At 40.0% G+C, this 20,007-nt stretch overlaps 1 protein-coding gene across 1 annotated transcript; it reads left to right on the top strand.

Annotated features, from left to right (window-relative positions):
- Window positions 1–7,335: 7,335 nt before the first annotated feature.
- On the top strand, window positions 7,336–15,521 carry OLFML1 (olfactomedin like 1). Its single transcript, XM_057410950.1, has 3 exons — window positions 7,336–7,507; window positions 9,501–9,789; window positions 14,504–15,521. The coding sequence occupies exons 1-3, from the start codon at window positions 7,382–7,384 to the stop codon at window positions 15,280–15,282; spliced, it is 1,194 nt and encodes a 397-aa protein (XP_057266933.1). The 5' UTR covers window positions 7,336–7,381; the 3' UTR covers window positions 15,283–15,521.
- Window positions 15,522–20,007: the final 4,486 nt, after the last annotated feature.

Raw genomic sequence — 20,007 nt, 5'->3', positions numbered from 1 at the left:
TCTCAGAGCACAGCACCCTGTTACAAACTCTCTCTGTATCTCTCAATGAACTACAGAAGTGTGCATTATTCATCATCAGTAAAAACATTTTTTTCCACCAGTTAGTGACATTTAGTCATCTCAAAAGCAAAGCTACTCTAGTAAGTTTTAACAGCTTTCCCAGATATATACAGATCCCTTCTCTCTTCTTTACAGCATATAGATAGACAGGTTATGAATCCATCTCTCCAGTGCAACGATAAATGAAACAACACTGAAATACAATGAAATGTTGCCATATCAGTCTCTAGCATTGCTCTCCCTCTCCCCGCCCAAAAAAAAACAAACAACCCAACCAAAAAAAAAAAAAACCACCAGTATCTCATTATAGGCATTTAAAATTTTAAAACTATTTTCTTACATTTTTATCCTGGTAAGATTTAATGTGATATTTAGGAAACAGAAGTCATGCTTCACACCCAAAATGCCTATTTCAAAGCTAAATATAACCACAAAACCACAATTGGCATTGCCATCTGACCTGAGCTGGGCAGTTCTCATCACCAATTCATGCAAATACTCTGTTTAAAACACTATCATTTGATTACTGTACTTTTGCAAATGGGTTTAATGAACATGAACATTCAAGCAAACCAAATTTTAGTGAGAACGTTCATGAGCAGATTTCATACTATAAAACAAGAAAAAAAGAGGAAAAAAAAGAGTTTATATTGAATTGTACAATTCAAAGTTTGTTTAGTTTCAGAGTTATACAGATCTAAGCTTCAAGGTAGGTGAAATGAATCAACAGAACATCCAGTTCTGAGTTTTACAACAAACAAACAAACAATTCAAAATAATTACACATGGTTGGTTTCATGATGGCAATTCTGTGACCTGTGTCCAGACCATATCTTGTGGATGATTTCAATACTTTACACATACAACTCCCCCCGCTCCTCTGCATCTTCAGAACTACTCTCATCACAATCTCCCCGGATATCCCCATCCCAATCCTCCAGGTCTGTACCCACAATCAACTTCCAAAGTTGGACAATACTGGGGTTTGTTGGTTTTTTTCTCTTGCCAGCATAATTTCAATTCTTTGTTCCAATAAACATGTTCACTCTCTTTCTCCTTTCAGTTCCTATTTCAAACAGTCCATCTGCAACTGCTTCTCCAAATCATTTGCTGCAAAACAGTCCTGTGCCTGTGCAAGGCACATGCCCAATACGGTGCACATGCTTTCTTTACCATATCCACCACATCCACAGCACTGTCTGATTCTCTCTAGGAGAGTCAAACCACTTCTCTTTTGCCCCTTGTGCACGTGGGGTGAAAGGATGCATCCATGCCTCCCTAACAATTTTTCTACGGACATCCTGCCAACGACTCCAGTTTCAATATTGCTGAACCAATAAACTGAGGCTAAGCAAAATTTATTGCTCAAACTCAACTAAAGCTCCACCAACATCAGCTACAGGTTCGGGGTGTCACATGGACTTGCCACTACCCTGCTCTCACAGCTGATGTCCAGCGACCCAACGTGCACCATCACTCACCTCCACAGGGAGGGCTCTCCCCTCGACCAGCTCCCAACTCCAGGGAGATCCCCGGCTGCAGGAGCTTTGCTTTGTGGAGCAGCGGCTCAGAATGGCTGCCCCGGGGGCTGCTTCACATCCTGGGCCAGTCTGACCTGTGACCAGCTATGGTCATGTACCCCGTGCACTTAGGGCCCACTTCCCGCCCCTGAGCCACCAGCGCCACCAGGTGGACCGGACAAGAGCTGCGCACGGAAGACTTTCCCTGGAGCCTGTCTCAGGGGAAGATTTAGTGGGATTTGGCCAAGGCTTTGGCTGGGGCTTTGGCTGGCGCTTCAGCCAAAATGCTCCCAAGATCTGTGGCCCCTCCAGCTCCTAAGGCTGGTCCTCACTTGCTGCAGTGGCTGTCACAAAAGGCTTTCCCCCTTGTCCTGACTCCTTTTCCTGGCTTCATATGCACTAATGCCTGTCTCTGCAGTTGCAGGCACCCAGCTCTTGCTTCACTCATATACATGGGGTAGAAAGTGATTTTACGTAGAAAAATACTTAAGAAAAGATGTAATCAATAACTATGTTTCTCTCCATCATTTTGGACCATCTGAATCATACTTGCTTAAGCATGGTTTATCCCATTCAGAGTTTGGCAATAATGTGTTTCAGTGACGTTTGCCTTTCAATTCTAAAGACTTGAGAGCCGCCTAGTGGAGGACTTTCTCTGAATCCCAAAATGCAGCAGTCTTTATCACAGTGTGTTACATTCCTTACTGGTATCACTACTGACACTATTCTTGTAGCTGAACACCACTTAAGGATGCCAACTAGATTTCATATGTTTGTCTTTTTTACAGAAATGTGAATCACCCTCTAATATATAAAATTGAAAGTACTTTACAAAAACTAAGACAGAATTGGAAATGTTGGATTAATTGGAATTAATTAATTGGAATCAATGACAAAAATATTTTCTAACCTCACAGATCCCAGCATTAGACAACCTACATCAACGGTATAGTGGCCAGTACTAACAAGGAATGTGACTCTGTAGACCTAAGTCTGAACAAAAATAGAAAATACAGAAGGCGATACACTATATATAATATAATGTATCATTATTTTTTATCAGCACCAAAACTTGATGAATTAGGCAACTGTAAACTAAGCAAAATCGCAATTACAAACAAAATCCCATTATTTCAGATAGCTATACCTTTTTCTTTTGTTTTGCTTGTAACACATTTGATTAATGATCATGAGATACAAAACCATGAGGCACATATGCACTCATGTATCACTGATGCATCAGACTGAGTAGCACTTATTCTATTGAATGTTTGTACAAGGTCAGTAATGTAGAAAGCTGTAAATCAGACTGTGTCTGATGCTTTCTTTTAATCTATCTATTATTGTTTTACATGTAGAGGTAAACCAAAGACGAATAACATAACCAGCCCTGTTTTAAGCCAGCCTTGTCTTCAGGAGTAAAACCTGATGTATACATATATCTGTATCTATATCTATATCTGTACCTATATCTGTATCTATATGTATATGTGTATTACTTAGATCTAAGACACAGGAGTGGGGTCTTCCCACCTTTTTCAGGTGGGAAAATAATATTTTCCTACAGCATTAAGAGAGCATTAGAAACAGCATTAGGAATAGCGTTAGGACAGGAAGTAAAAGCCAAGGAAGAAAAGTGAGGGAGCTTGGGAGTCAGGGATGTTTCCAAAGCTCAAAAAGAAAAATGTGAAGCTGTGTTTACAGTGCACACTGTGAGTCTATTAGCATCACAGACATGGACAGACCCAACAATGACACAATGAGGTTTATGTGTTATGACTCTGGTGGGACAACAATTGTGTCTCGTGGTTCCTGTGAGGAACTAAGGCATGCCTACAGGAAGATTCAGCGGGACTGGAGGTAAGTCAAAAGACTGATGAAGATGAGGAACAGGAAGCTACAACAGTGATGTGGAAGAGCTGGAGTTCTGCAACAAATCAGAGAGACTCATTTCTGACAAGGCAAGGAAGTGCCTTGAGCAGTAATCTCCAGGTCTCCATGGCTGAGGCTCTATCTCATTGTCCTGGGTTCAGCAGTAGCAAACATTTTTTCTCCTTCTTAGTAGCAGGTGCAGTGCTGTGTTTTTGACTTTCAGCCTGGGAACAGATCTGATAACACCGATGTTTTTAGTTACTGCCCAAATGTTTGGTCTGACCAAGGACTTCGTGAGTCTCATGCTCTGCCAAGGAGGAGGGGAAGCCGGGAGGAAGCAGAGACAGGACACCTGACTCAAAGTAGCCAGAGAGTTACTCCATACCACAGCACGTCATGCCCAGGAAGTAAACTGAGACTTACCTGGAAGGGCTAGTGCACTGCTTGGTCAGGCTGGGTATCAGTGGGCAGTATTGTATCCTCTTCCCTTGTTATATCCATTATCATTATTATAATTGGTGGTAGTGGTAGTGATTTGTGTTATACCTTAGTTACTGGACTGTTCTTACCTCAACCCGTGGGATTTGCATTCTTTTGATTGTCCTTCCCATCCCTCCGGGAGCGAGGGAAAGAAAGGGGGGGGGGGGGGGGGGTAGACTGCATGGTTCTGATTTACGGCCTGGGCTTTAACCACGACACTCATGATAGACAAAATTTCTCCATCATGAGTATGATGCAGAAATGAGATTCTGCAGAGAAGTAAACTCAGAGTTCACTACATCCCCCTTGACTGTAACAGGACTTGCAAGTACCATAGAGTGCTGCATGTTGCTGCAAAAAGCCTGACTTATTGTGGTCCTGCTCTAGTTTTACCAACTGAAATGCTAGAAAGAAACTGACTTTTAAAACAGAAACACCCACAAAAATAGTGTGTAGTTGTGTAAGAATTAAATAATATCTTAAAGAAATGACATTTTTTCCACATCCAGTATCTGAAATCAAAACCATGACATAGATGAGGAACTGAAAATGCCTATTTTTCATTTGGAAACCTCAAACAGCTGTCAAAACAGAGACAACAAATGGTAAAAATGTCGCATAAGTGCAGCAAAGAAGCACCAATGACAGGAAAAGAATACCGTCTTACCCAGAGAGAGGACAAAAACAATGAAAAGGCATATACACTTATACTGACATGTTTCCTTTTAGAAGTTTGCCTGTCAAGTCGAGATAGTAATAAGAAACCTATTCCAGGAGTATTTCATAAGAGAAAAAGTGTTCCTTGAGATAAGAATAATCTTTCTGCTCTGTTGGCATGTAACATCCTGTGCAGTGAGGTGAATTTCTTCCCAGGCATGCCAAGCAATCCTGCTTTAAATTATTATCATAAATGTATATATATTTATTACATATACAGCTAATATGTAGCTGGGAAAAATGTATATGAATATATCTAGACGGAACAGAACTGGAAAATATATGACAAATAAATTAAAAAAAAACACAAAAACCAAAAAACACCAACAAAGCTCCATTCTTAACCAGATGCTATAACATGCCTTCCCAGAATACAGCATCTGACATGGACCATCATTGCCATTTACCTGAGAACATAGTTTAATAAGCATGGGAATGTCTCATTAAGAGAAATCCTTCAAACATTCTGGTCTTTCAACTGCTGGCATTTCTAAGCAATGATGGAGCAATATTAGAAAATCCAGTTTCTAATGCAATATGCTTAACCTTATAAAGTATGCTTAGCAGTTCAAACTATTTTGCTTTGTAGATAATTTGTCCCTTTTTTAAGATGAAAGAAAGAAACTATATATTTAAATCTTGACTTTTAAGTATGTTTTCTTAAAAGTTTGTTATATTTTGCTTAGGTCATTTTATTTGGTTAGGTGTCTGGATTCAAATAAAGTTGCTGTGAAACTGATAAATGGCACTGTTCATCTAGTGAAGTCTGAAGAATTGTCTGCAATTATAAAAAAAAATATGCAATATCTATTCTAAGGAAAAACTTTCAGTAAGGAGTTCTGCCTGGACTGATGTTTCACCGTACTCCAAGAGACTACTGCCTTATATTAGATGGCAACCTAGATTACAAACTGCAGTGAAAAAGAACATTAGAAGTCATAAAGTTGAGTTGCTGCTTCACATTACCTTAAGATAGGACTTGCAATCACGACTTAAGTCAGGCTTGTTCCATAGGGCAGGCAAACCGTGATAGATTTTCTTTTACAAGAATCCACCCTCCACTAAATGAAGAAATCAACCTATTGAATTCCATAGTTTTCATCTCCTGATCATTACCTTAGATTATTGTGATAGACATACCAAACTCAGAGAACAACTCAGAAGGATTCCAGGTTCACTTAAGAACTTACAAAAGGAATTGGTTTTCTGTATTCTGCTCTAGTGTCGAAGCTGATCGTTCTGTGGAAGACCGCACACTTTGTCAAGACATACCATAGGACATAATCAAGAAAGACCACACTTCCTAGGATGTCTGTTCTCAGTGCATAATGCTTTAAGGATCCAAGCAAGTAAGCTTTTTGTCCTCCCAGACACAAGTTCTGGAATAAAGTGAAATAACACTGGAGTATATAACCAAGTGGATCACTTGGTATAGAACTCTTTGCGCATCACCGATTTCACCTTTAAATAGAAACTGGCAAATTATTTATGCCTTTTAAGATAAAGCAATATTAAATGAAAAATACTTATCTATGCATTTCTGTAAAATTTGCCTGTAAAGCATGCATACCTTGCAACAACCAAGCAAATGGAAGTAAAAAGCTGCCTGCTGTGTCACATTTTCCTGAATTCTGGCACAAAACACATGCTCACATACAAGGTAGTCAGAAAGAAAAAAAAAAAAGGCTGTGTAAGTATGAAGGGAAAAGAAACATAGAGAAAAAAAAATGGTATTTAAAAACAGTGAAGAGGTGGAGAATTCTGAGAAAGACAAACAGAGACATCCTGTTTGGCTTCAGATACAAAGAGCTTTCTGACATCCTAACACATAGTTTCCTAGCAAATACAGTGTTAGCATAGCCACGTATATTTCCAGAGAAGGCTTTCACTCATGGAAATGGTGAAAAAGAATAAATAAATATTTCCTCAAATGCAATAGACCCATGAAATTTAATTATAGTTAATTTTTAAATCATCCTGAGTGGAATTATTGTTGCAAAATAAGAGACCCAGCAAGGACTACATTAAATTGACACAAAACTGTGTTAAGTATTTTGATTTTATCTGGAAAAGTACTGAAGGACAAGGAAAAAAATAAAAATATTTTTTTAGTCCTACTGTCCTACTACAAATAGGCTGAATTCTGGAAGTGAAAACAATTGCTTTAGATTGTTTTACAGTAACAGCTGTGGTTGTTGAAATAGCTACAGACATTATGCAGATCTCCCTGTTAAGGAATGACCAGTGCTCCACTGACTTTGAATCTATGCTGACTTAGACCAGCTACATACTGCACAGTGTTGGTCACATGGGAAGGCAGATGGGAGGAAAAAGAAAGGAAAACAAATTATTTTTATTTGTATTTAATAAAATTTGGCCTGCAGGCTTTATGTGACTCAGTACTGAACATCTGGGATTGATCAGAGGATCACAGACTGGAAAACAGTCATATGGCTTCTAGAAATAAACACATTCAGTTCCTCTTCCACAATTTATTTTTTTAATGACAAACTGCAACTGCCATTTTAAGTCTTTTTAATACTTGCAGCCGCAGTATTTTTAACTTCTTAGTAATTTTTAGTATTACTTTTTCACATCATGGCATCAGACAACTCTTAAATTGCATTTAATCCTGGACTGGCAGTAGTGTTTGGGATTGCCATACACACACACACACACACACACACACACACTTAATTCACTACTATTTTGCTTCAGAATTTTATGAAACAATGGTAGTCTTGCAACTTCAATTTTTATTAGTTCCTTTGCTCACAAGCACCATGGGAGCGGCACAATATATGATGCAAGATGCAGTGCTGATGAACTACATTGACCGGCGTTTCCTGTCTTTAGAGGTATGTGCTAGTTGTATAATTCTGCAATACTGCCTAACTGCAAAGAGGTTTGAAAATATATGAAGTTTCTTCTATGTATATGAACACACAGTTGCATGGTAAACAATATAAGGGAGATAAATTTCCAGCTTTTTCAAATAAGTAAAATTGTAGCTAAACCTTTAACTATAATGATTCCTAATTACCACATTATTATTTGCCACAGGATATGATTTCATAATGTTATATTCTTATTCTGTTATCACTTGTATTTTTTTACATCAGTGAATTTAGCTAAATATGCAAATATTTATAGTGCTGTCACAGTCCATCATAGGGAACAGTGTAACTGTATTGTTACCAGTAGAAGAGCTCAAGTATTAATAAAGACAATAAGGACATTAATAGATAGCAGGTATTTTTTCTTTGTACAGATGAGCCTACCAGGAAAATCTTGAAGACACATTTGTGTAAACTAGCAGCATATTTGCATTTTAACTACGAGCTGAAATAATTCTCTTAGAGCTGCAAGGCTGAAATAGACATTTGCTTTCCATTAATTATACAAAAGCACCAGTACCACCTTCTTTTTCTGCAGAAGAAAACTACCAGAACTTCAAAATACCTTTTCAGTATTGGCATGCTGTAATCATACATAGTAAGTTTTAAATCATTAACATGTCCTTGGCTCCTGACTTGTATTGCAGACTCTTAGAGAAGCTTTAACTTGCCTGATCTTGCATTCCCTTTTTGTAAAAAGCTCTCACTGGTCTTATCACAACACAAAAAACAGAAGGATTAGCCTGGTAGTCTGTTCCCATTGTATAGACTAAGATTTAATTTTTCTTAGCCACTGTAGGAATAACTTCACATGCTAATTTCCATCCATTTAGCACCCGTTAAAAATGACACAATTCTACTTGTGGCATTTGGTGCAAGAGGCAAGAAACAAAGAACAAGGGTGAGGCAGCTATTGAAGAAAACACCTGAAAATACTTAAAATTGTAGAAAGTACCACATCCTGGAAACTTATGAAACTTATGGTCACATATGGGGGCGGGGGGGGGGGGGGGAAGGAGGACACGACACAATGAGCACTTTTCAAAACAAACAAACCACCGCTTCCAAGTATCCTTGGAACACCTGTACACTGCAAACTCATTTAGCAAACTCAGACGTCCCCTATTCAAACGCCACCTTAAGTAAAACGCATGAAACCTGTGCTTAAAAGACCAAATCAGAACAACCAAGTTAGGTCTACTGTGATTCTGTGTTTGGGTTTATGTATCGGTTCAGTTTTCTCACCTTCTCAAAGTGGCAGTTGGGCTTCTGTTTTCAGGCCACCTATGATCTTCACAAAAGTGGCTGCTTTAGAACCGAGAAACCAGTTTCCTCACCTTTAAAAACACTGATAATTTGAATCTAGGTATAAAGAAAGATCTGTTGCTGGGTTTGTTTTGTTTTTAAATACAGCAAACCTTCTCAACCTTCTCAAACACAGGATTTCGATTTTTCATTTTAAATAAATGAAAACCAGCCACACTAGATACTCTCTTGGTCAGAAGGGGTGTATTTATGTGAAATGTTCACGTTTTAGATTTCCATCAGAAAAACTTTAGTGACTACTTCACCAATGGTCATACAGCAGGAGTTCTGAAAAGTTTCTGGAAAGCAGGCAGTTAGAGATCATGTGCACTTAAGTGTCTCTGGCTGTTTCCACCAGAGCACTTTCCCCACTTTAGGCACCAAAACAAAGTATCTGGTGGTCAGTAACCACATCAAGAAAACAACTGTGGCTTTTTTCTGTCCAGAGTTGTGAATGCTAATACTAGTCTAATATGTCCATTTCATGTAAATAAACAGCGACAGACCAGCAGTTTGAAACAGATGGGGGGCAGGGGGACTGGAAAGGAAAGAATAGTGCAGTCTTTAAAGTAATCATGAATGAGGTTGTAATCATATATCAGAATATACATGTCTATCCATGTATTTCCTTCCTGTGTTCTAACTCAAGAAGAGGCTGGAAAAATGCAACCAAGACATACTGGATTACGTGGAAGAATTTCGAGACTTTTCAAAGATGGTACTGGCACGCCTGGCAAGACTGAACAGTTACAAGGCTGAGGTTAAAAGTGAAGTAGAGAATTTGCTAACAAGAATTGAACGAGCACAGGGGGACATTGACTACTTTGGATCTGTCGCAGTTTCTAATACATGTATAGAAGTACATGAAGACCTGGTGAAACAGCAGCTATTTGAAGAAGCAGAAACAAAAAAGAAACTTAAGCTCATGCTTAATGCAAGTAAGAACAGTCTACTTTTCAGAACTTTGATATGAATGCGCCAGTGCATGCATGGTGATACAGGGATAACAGATTTCCACAAGTTATGTGAATACCACAGATAATTGCAGGGAGCTTTGCCTGTGTAAATATTAGACAAAAATAATAAAAAAGAAAAAAAAGAAAAACCCACTACAAAAATAGCATGGGAGAGGGAAGGAAGAAAGCACAGTTCAAACACTTATTTTGCAGATACTCTGCTGCGTATCAAAATGGTTTGTTGGAAGCTGCTTTTTATTATAAAGTTATGTAAAAAGCCTCTGAAGGTACACTCTTGCAAAGTCACAGAAAATATGCCAGTGCATTTCCGAGTATTGCAGCTATACCAAGAAATTGATGGTGGTCTTTTTTTATTGGCGTGAGCAGGGGTCAAAAGCTCAACTCAAAGGTGAGCTAACAACGTAATAAAAGGACTTAATTAATTCCTACAATCTGTGTCTGTTTTACTGTCCTCTGTTATTCTTTCTCTCCCTCTCCCCTCCATGTATTTTGTCATGAGAACACACTGGTTTAGCTGCAAGCAGAGCTCAGTTCACATCTGAAAATTAAGTCTTAAGGTACTTAGTATGAAAAATAAATACACAACCTATACCTTAAAAAAAAGTTTTATAGGTATCTTTGCCTTAAGAAAGTTGGTTATAGATGTAAATTATGTATTGTAGACATATTTGAAGTACTCTGTTTCATTTTCATTCAAAAGTAGCAAGAGATTAAACAAGTAAGAAATATAAACTGCTTTTTTTTTTTTAAAGCTGGGTGAAAGATCTTTAGCATCATTATTTCCACAATTCTATTACCTTCAACATAATTAGATTTAATTTTACAAATAAGTTTATAACTTATAATAAAAGATTAATAAGGCAGATGGTAACAGAAACAATCACCTATTCTGGTTCTAAGATCTAGTATCACAGTTGAATGCTCTGAATATCAAGATTTCTTTTTCCATACATAGATTTTTTTGAATATTAGCCATTTTTTTGAGGCAGAAAAAATGTAGGATTCTTAAACTGACTGTGGTAAGGACACTTTGAAAAATATATCTTTACAAGTTTTAGAGGGAAAGAAATTACTTTCCATTTCCCTTATTGGAAATTATTAATTTTATTGCAACACTTCATAGCAACTTTACTTTCATCAGTACTAGTCAGATGCTTGACCCAGTGATGCCTATGGTAAAACTAGTCCCTGTGCAGCACTTAGAAAAAGTAGCAAGACCTAGCAAATAGCAGCTCTGCTTCTATGTTATCATATATTAGCCAGAAGATACAATTATTTTTGCTGGGCTGTTCCAAAACTCTAGCAAAAAAATGTGGTTTAAGTCCAACTTTGTTTTTGGTTCAAGTTCACATGGACTTGAAAATAACAATCAAGTAGAATTACTGTTTTTACATGCAGTAGCTGACACCTCATCCTGCTTTGGTGGGAAATGGGAAATGATCTGTGCATTTTGTCGTATGATAAGAAACAGTGAGCTTTGAAGATATTATTGTGGAGAATGTGGAAAAAAAATAGTAAACTTTTTTCCCACTGTAAATGCCTCTGTTTCGCAGTCTTCCTCCAAGCTGTTATGAAAGCCAGAGAGTGAAAAATCTCTCAAAAAGAGAGATATTATTCATAGACTTCAGTTGGCAATCATGTTATCTCTCCTGCAGAGGAAGATAGTGCTAAGGCTAGCTAGGTATTTGCATTCAACAGGTTTTTTAAGTTTTTAGAATCTATCTGATCAATAAATATTAGCTTTGGGAAAGATTGCTCAAGGAAGGTGAATCTTAGAGTGAGAACTCTCGAGAAAAAAAATCATGCTGTAGCAGTGTATCTAAATGCTTTGATTAGAGGGTATCAGTACACACAAATGACATAAAGGTTGCTCTCTACAGACAACTGGAATCCTGCCACTGACTTCAAGAGGTTCAGTCCTGAAGAGCCCTGTACCCCTGAGGCCTTAGATGAAGTCAGGTCAACGGAGCGGTTTGCCTTAGTCGATGAGGAATGGGTTAGAGACCAGTTGAGCAATCTGGACATCCATAAATCCATGGGTCCAGATGGGATGCACCCGCGGGTGCTGAGGGAACTGGCGGAAGTCATTGCTAGACCACTCTCCATCATCTTTACCAAGTCTTGGGAAACGGGAGAGGTGCCTGAGGACTGGAGGAAAGCAAATGTCACTCCAGTCTTCAAAAGGGGCAAGAAGGAGGACCCGGGTAACTATAGACCGGTCAGCCTCACCTCCATCCCTGGGAAAGTGATGGAACACCTTATCCTTGGTGCCATCTTAAGGCATATCAAGGATAAGAGGGTTATGAGGGGCAGTCAACATGGCTTCACCAAGGGGAAATCATGCTTGACCAATCTCTTAGCCTTTTATGAGGAAATAACACGGTGGATGGATGATGGCAGAGCGGTGGAGGTGGTCTACCTTGACTTCAGCAAAGCATTTGACACAGTTTCCCACAGCATCCTCACAGCTAAATTGAGGAAGTGTGGTCTGGATGACCAGGTAGTGAGGTGGATTGTGAAGTGGCTGAAGGAGAGAAGACAGAGAGTTGTAGTCTATGGGGCGGAGCCTAGTTGGAGGCCTGTAACCAGTGGAGTGCCTCAAGGGTCAGTACTGGGACCAGTATTATTTAATATATTCATCAATGATTTAGATGAGGGAATTGAGTGTACTATCAGCAAGTTTGTTGATGACACTAAGCTGGGAGGAGTAGCTGACACGCCAGAAGGCTGTGCTGCCATCCAGCGAGACCTGGACAGGCTGGAGAGTTGGGCAGGGAATAACTGGATGAAATATAACAAGGGAAAGTGTAGAGTCCTGCATCTGGGCAGGAACAACCCCAGGTTCCAGTATAGGTTGGGGAACGACCTGTTAGAGAGCAGTGTAGGGGAGAGGGACCTGGGGGTCCTAGTGGACGACAGGATGACCATGAGCCAACACTCTGCCCTTGTGGCCAAGAAGGCCAATGGCATTCTGGGGTGTATTAGAAGGAGGGTGGTTAGTAGGTCAAGAGAGGTCCTGCTTCCCCTCTACTCTGCCCTGGTGAGACCCCATCTGGAATATTGTGTCCAGTTCTGGGCCCCTCAGTTCAAGAAGGACAGGGAGCTGCTGGAGAGAGTCCAGTGCAGGGCAACGAAGATGATTAAGGGAGTGGAGCATCTCCCTTATGAGGAAAGACTGAGGGAGCTGGGTCTCTATAGTTTGGAGAAGAGGAGACTGAGGGGTGACCTTATTAGTGTATATAAATATATAAAGGGGGAGTGTCACAAGGATGGAGCCAGGCTCTACTCAGTGGCAAACAATGATAGGACAAGGGGTAATGGGTACAAACTGGAACACAAGAGGTTTCACTTAAACTTGAGAAGAAACTTCTTCTCAGTGAGGGTGACGGAACACTGGAACAGGCTGCCCAGGGAGGTTGTGGAGTCTCCTTCCCTGGAGACATTCAAAACTTGCCTGGACACATTCCTGTGTAACATTATCTAGGTGTTCCTGCTCCGGCAGGGGGATTGGACTAGATGATCTCTTGAGGTCCCTTCCAATCTCTAGCATACTGTGATACTGTGATATCAGGCCAAACAGTGAGGCTGGTTTTGCTTTCCTTATTTCATCTACTGCCAGAACTTTCTGCCTTAGGGCTATGTTCTGTTTACTAAAATGGATGTACTTCACTAAAGGCAATTCTTTAAACTTCAAATACTGTCTCTTGTAATTTATGAGTGCCTTTGGTAAAAGAGTTTGTTAATATGCTTTGCAGCAGAATTTTTCCTGAAAAGGATGATACTGGATAAAGATCTTGGCATCTGGATGTCCAAGTTTTTGACAAATGTGGTGGTTTTTTGGTCTCAAACATCTGTTGAAAGTGCATACAAAATGTAATGAAGTGCATACAAAGTGCATACAAAACTATGACTTGCTCTCTGATGGTGCCAATTTTGTGCCTATAGCAAGCTAATCAATTACATAAGTCTATAGGCCATGCTTGTAGCGTAAGAATTGATAACACAGTTTAAAGCTCACCTTAATGTATAGGCATTCAGAATTAATTGTGATATATATATTTGTCCTAGTTCCTTTGTTTTGCAGGTGTTGAGAAGGGGAATGGTAAGATTACCGAATGTTTTGACTTTCTTGTATAATGATCTCTTTTTATTTGACTTATTATTAAAAAAATAATAAAAGAGGCTAACAGACAATAAGAGAACTCCTGAAACAAAAAAAGCCCTACACACCTGGCATACCACGAAAATGGATTTTAATTAGTATGCCTTCAATAAGAAATAAGTTTGATTATTTTATTGCGTTGATTTAAAGCAGAAGTAACTTCTCTGAAATAAAAATTAAAGCCCTGTAAGATCTGACAGGAATAATCATAGAATCACTGACTATGCTCTTGCTCACTTTTCAGGTACACAAATAGAATCTTTTTTGGATAACACTGGTCTAATAGAGTAGGAAAGAACACACTATTGCAATGAAGATATGCAGTTTCCTTAGGAGGAGATGCTGAATATATTATGTAAAATTAGCTTCAACACTACTTTTCATAGCCATGCTGCTGACACCTTTACTGTTATATTAACATACGTCTTTTAGCAGGATTAAAAGGAAACTAAGTAATTCAAAGGAAGGATATTCTAATTATTTGTTTTCTTGTATTTGGGTGTTTCTTTGCAGGTTGCGACCACATGCTTTCAGGTATTAAGTCCCTAAAGATACTTAAGAAGACTGGAGATAAGCATGGCTCTTGGATGAAAGATCCTGGCAAAAAGCATGCAAAGATCTATTTATTCAATGGTTCTGTAAATAATGTTATTTTGGAATTTGCAAATATCATGACATTCATGGAAAGCAATCATATGCTAAAAGCTCACAAAGTCACCTTGCCATTTCCCTGGCAAGGAACTGGCCACATCATATACCAGGGTTTCCTGTTCTATCACAAATACGGCTCCTTAAATGAAATAATTAAATTCAATATCCAGAAAAGAAACATAACTGACCAAATGCTATTGCCAGGGGCTGGAAGAATTCCTGCTTATCAGCTTTCTCCACCTACAAAAATAGATCTTGCCATTGATGAGCAAGGGCTCTGGGCAATACATGCAGAACCAGAGACTGAAGGAAACATTGTAATCACTAAAATCAACCACATAACCATGACAGTAGAGCACACCTGGGACACATCATGCAATAGCAAGGATGCTGAAGCAGCTTTCATGATATGCAACACACTCTATGTTGTCTACAACTTTCCAAGTGGAGGCACCTCTCGCATACAATGTGTTTATGATGTTTTGGATGCTGTAAATACTTATGAAATCCCAGTATTGCATTTTCCAAAGCGTCAGGGTAGCCATTCCACTATACATTACAATCCTAAAGAAAAACAACTCTTTGCTTGGGGTGATGGATCCCAGATCATTTATAAGCTGCACACAAAGCAAAAAGTTTAGAATCTTTAGCAACTTTACAAGTACACTTAAAAGCTGTCAGCCCCATATCAAGGTGATCATTAAAGCATATTAAAATTACAGTATTGCCATTTGTTACAACTTTCATCTATTTTGCATTCATTTAGGCTTTCATACCCAGTGATCTTAAACTAATGTCCAATTAATAATATGTAAAGACTCCATTAATATATATTACATGATGATCCAACACCACATAGGTACACACACTGCCAAATCAGTCTTAAAGACTAAAGCTAATTAGGGAAAAAAAAACAAAAAACAAACAAAAAAAAAAACAACACAGCCCCAAACCAAACAAACCAAAACACAAAAAAACAATCCATCTCTGCCGCATTCTTTTCCTGTCAGAACTATATATTCCACTTCAGCACTACAGCAATCAAATCAGAAGTCCTTCCTGTCCAATACAAATTACTTGACAACTTTCACTACCCTGAAGCTCACTGTAGGAAGCCTTGTAAGCACTATAAAATCACACGCTTCCAGGGAATTTATCTATAAAGATAATTTAAAAGGAGAGGTTTATTTTATTACAAAGCATAGAGGTATACATCCTCAGAAATAAGGTTTATTTCTAACATATGGCTCTTGCCCATTATATCAAGGCTATTCATTATCATTGAACACCTAGAATATTTCCATGACATTTCCACACTTTAGTTATCCATATAGTTGTACAGTCCAATTTTGATCCTGCTAATACAGTAGCTGCAGTTAAATATTCACTTCTGACAGCTTCAATTTGCCACCTTTCTTTTTTTTTCCAGTGTATCACTGCCTGTGTGTCAGAAGGAATGTTCCTAGATGATACCTTCTGCATCAGACACTATTTTTAAATGTTTTACATATCACTCATTCAGCATCTATTTGTGAGGCATTTTCTCAATACTTCAAAGCATTTCCACTACCCATAGCAGAATTCTCCTCATATGACTCCAGCAAAATACCTATACAGAAAAGGTGACCCTGATGAGCAAAGTAGTGCATGTGAAGGCATGTTGCTGGTCATTCCTGGATTTTTAAGTAACAGATGAACCCTGGGCACATACAAACACATTTTTGTTTCAAAAATAAAATTAAAACCAAACAAAGAAGCAAAACACCAAAACAAACAAATAAAAACCCCACAAACAAACCCTAGGCCTTTACTTGTGAAATGCAGGTTTTTGTATTTTAGTGACAGCTGCACCCTTGTTTAGTAACAACAAGAACAAAAGAATGGTGCTTGAAAGGCAATCCACAGCAAGCCCATTTTGTTCTTTATACTGAAAGAGATGTTGCTCTGTTCAAAAGTGACTTCAACAGAACAGCCAAACATCAGGGAATGATTCTGAAAAGTAGTTCCAGCTAAGAGTGCATGGACTTCTGAGTTGCAACAGTGCTACTCTGCTTTTGGCAAATAAACTAATCATTCTAAGCAGCCTTAATGACTTCTGTGTTACAGAAGCCATAGGAAACACAGTTAAAGAAAAGATATCCTCAGGCTGAAAGTAAGGTGTGTTGGAACTGTGCCACTATGGGTCAACGGCAGATTCAACTATCTGGCCTCCTGTTCCTCACCTGTAAAATTACATACACAGAAATATGAAATGATATTAGCCAGCTTTGGAATGCTTCAAGATCTTTTACTGCAAAAGGATGTGCAATTTTTTTAATTAACGAATAAAGGCTTTTGATGCAAACACAGATTGAGCCTCCTCTTTAGAAAAGGCATTCTTGGAAAATACCATGCGCCACACAATTAAACAACAAAAAAAGACAACTGTCCTGGGTTCAGCAGTAGCAGTCATGTTTCTCCTTTGTGGTAGCTGGTGCAGTGCTGTATTTTGACTTCCAGCCTGGGAACAATGTTGGTGAAACCGACATTTTCGGTTGTTGCTAAGTGATGTTTACCCTGACCAAGGACTTTGTGAGGCTCATGCTCTGCCAGCGAGGAGGGGAAGCTGTGAGGAAGCAGAGACAGGGAGCCTGACCCAGGCTAGCCAAGGAGGTATTCCATACCACAGCACATCATGCCCGGGGTGGGGGGTAACTGGGAGTTACCCGGAAGGACACAGGCTTCCGGGTGGGACTCGTTTCTTGGCTGGTGGTATCGTATTCTCTTCCCTTGTTATTTTCCCTTATCATTGTTGTCATTGGTGGTAGCAGTGGTGATTTGTGTTGTACATTGGTTGCTGGACTGTTCTTGTCTCAAACCATGGGAGTTGCACTCTTTCGATCCTCCTCCCCATCCCTCCGGGAGCGGGGAATGGGAGAGCCCCGGTGCGGGGGGGGCCTCGATTGTTGTCAGCCCAGCACCACTCACTGGGAGTGAGTGAACAAGTTGCCTGACTGGGTTTAAACCACGACAGTTCTTTTTGGCGCCCAACGTGGGGCACGAGGGGTTGAGATAATGACAGATCTAACCAGATTAATAGTCACTCATCACAATGCTGATTTATTGGCTCTCAGAGCTGTTCCTCTTGATCTCACAGTTTCAGTATATCGTATCTTACGTCCATCCGGTATTGGCTGTATTAGTGTTTTTCAAGTGTGGGGCTTGTGCTAAGGTTTTTGTCCCATTGTACTTTATGGTAATGACTTGTAATACAATAGAATCATTGATCATGAAACTGATCTGGCTTATGTTCCCAGTGTGCTCACCACCTTTATACTTTGGGAGGTATATAATAGAAGTGCTTAGCAATTACACATCTTTTTTCTCCTTCTCAGGTGCTCAACCTGTGAAGGAGACATCCTTTTACCCTACCAGTTGTCCCCCCAGACCATTTACATTTGAGAGTTTTGAAGTTTTTGAATGGCCTTTTAGTGCTGCTGAGACTTGCTTGCTGATGGTGATGGGAATCACCATGCTAGCATGCATACAGAGTGTGTTTTGCCCACTACTGATTTCAAGAGTTAAGCAGAGTCAGGTCTGGGTCTTGTCTGAGGTCAAACAACGATGTAGGAGGACCAAGAGATTTTCCCAGAGGCTGGACAGCCATGAGTGGCAGGGTGTGTGGGATAGTATGGGCAAGTATCTAGGTCAGTGGGCCCCTCCAGTACTTTGGAATTTCACTACCGAACAACTGCAAAATCCAGAAGAATTAGTAAAACACTTAAATGAGGTGTGTGGTCATTCTGGCCATACCAGAGATGGACAAATCATGGCAACGTGCTGGGGCTTGGCCTATGCTTACAGGGCCTTGTTCAACACTATCCAGCACCTTCAAAAGGAAAAGAATGTCGGCGGATCTGAGGGCAAAGCAACAGTCGCTACTCAAACTTTGGCTGCAATGAACAGCGCAGCTACCCCAGCGGCAAGTACAGCAGCTGCTCAAACTTCAACTGCAACAGACAGCGCGGTTACCCCAGCTCCAAGCACAGCAGCTGCACCACCCCCAGCAACAAGTACAGTCGCTACTCAAACTTTGGCCTCAATGAACAGCGCAGCTACCCCAGTGGCAAGTACAGCAGCTGCTCAAACTTTGACCGCAACAGACAGCGCGGTTACCCCAGCTCCAAGCACAGCAGCTGCACCACCCCCAGCAACAAGTACAGTTGCTACTCAAACCACAGTGATAATCCAAACCAGAGGACCAATTCATACCAATATCGGTTGCCCCTGTACACAAGAGAACAAGCAAAAAGGAGGCAAGAAGGGTGAAGCGAGATGAAGAAACAATGAATTCACCACCCGGTCCAGAATCTGATCAGGAGTCATCATCACATGACGAAGAAGAAGAAGAAGAGGTAACTTCTTGACCTCGGACCTCAACTGAGCTGCGGAATATGCGAAAAGATTTTACCCGTCAACCAGGGGAGCACATCATCACCTGGTTACTCCGATGCTGGGACAATGGGGCCGATGGTCACAAACTAGAAGGTACAGAAGCCAAGCAGCTGGGATCACTTGCTAGAGAAGGGGGAATTGACAAAGCAATTGCAAGAGAGAAAAAGTCCCTCAGCCTTTGGAGGCGGCTCTTGGCAGCTGTGAAAGAAAGGTTTCCATATAAGGACGATGTTATGAGTTGTTCAGCCAAGTGGACTACTATAGACAAAGGCATCCAGTCTCTGAGGGAATCAGCCATCGTAGAGATGATCTATCACATCAAGCTGAATAATGGGGATATACCCATAGATCCAGATGAAGTTGAATGTACACGACCCATGTTGCGAAAACTTACAGGGAATGCACCGTCATCATATGCCCATTCATTGGCAACAGTAACCTGGAATGACATAGTACCACTAACAGTGGATGAAATGGTTCATAAACTCCAAGAGTTCGAAGACAATCTCACCCCTTCCATCATCTCAGCTGTGGAAAAAATGTCCCAGGACCTCAAACAATTGAGGGACGATCTATCTGATTTATCCAGCTCCTCACGTGTACCAACACACGTCTCAGCTATTAACAAAAGGCATCCTATTGTTTGAGAGAGGAGATACAGGAGGTATATGCCACGGGGTACCCTATGGTTTTACCTGCGGGATCAAGGAGAAGACATGACAAAGTGGGATGAAAAACCTACTTCAGCTTTGGAGGAACGGGTGAGTGAATTGAAGAGGGGAGCAAAGGCCAAGACTGATCATCCCATGAGAGCTACAGCTTCAGTCTATGGAGAGCAGTTTCCCAGATGGAGTGGAAGAGTTGATTTTACTCCAGCTCCTGTGATAACGAAGAATAATCCCTTTTACCATGACTTAAGAGTCCAATGCTGT

This window comes from Pezoporus wallicus, unplaced genomic scaffold (assembly GCF_028554395.1).
Source record: "Pezoporus wallicus isolate ANWC-B61680 ecotype Strahan unplaced genomic scaffold, APGP_CSIRO_Pwel_v1 contig_5958, whole genome shotgun sequence".
NCBI lineage: Eukaryota > Metazoa > Chordata > Aves > Psittaciformes > Psittacidae > Pezoporus > Pezoporus wallicus.
Note: the sequence above shows the minus strand (reverse complement) of the source record. Positions and strands in the feature narration are given on the sequence as shown.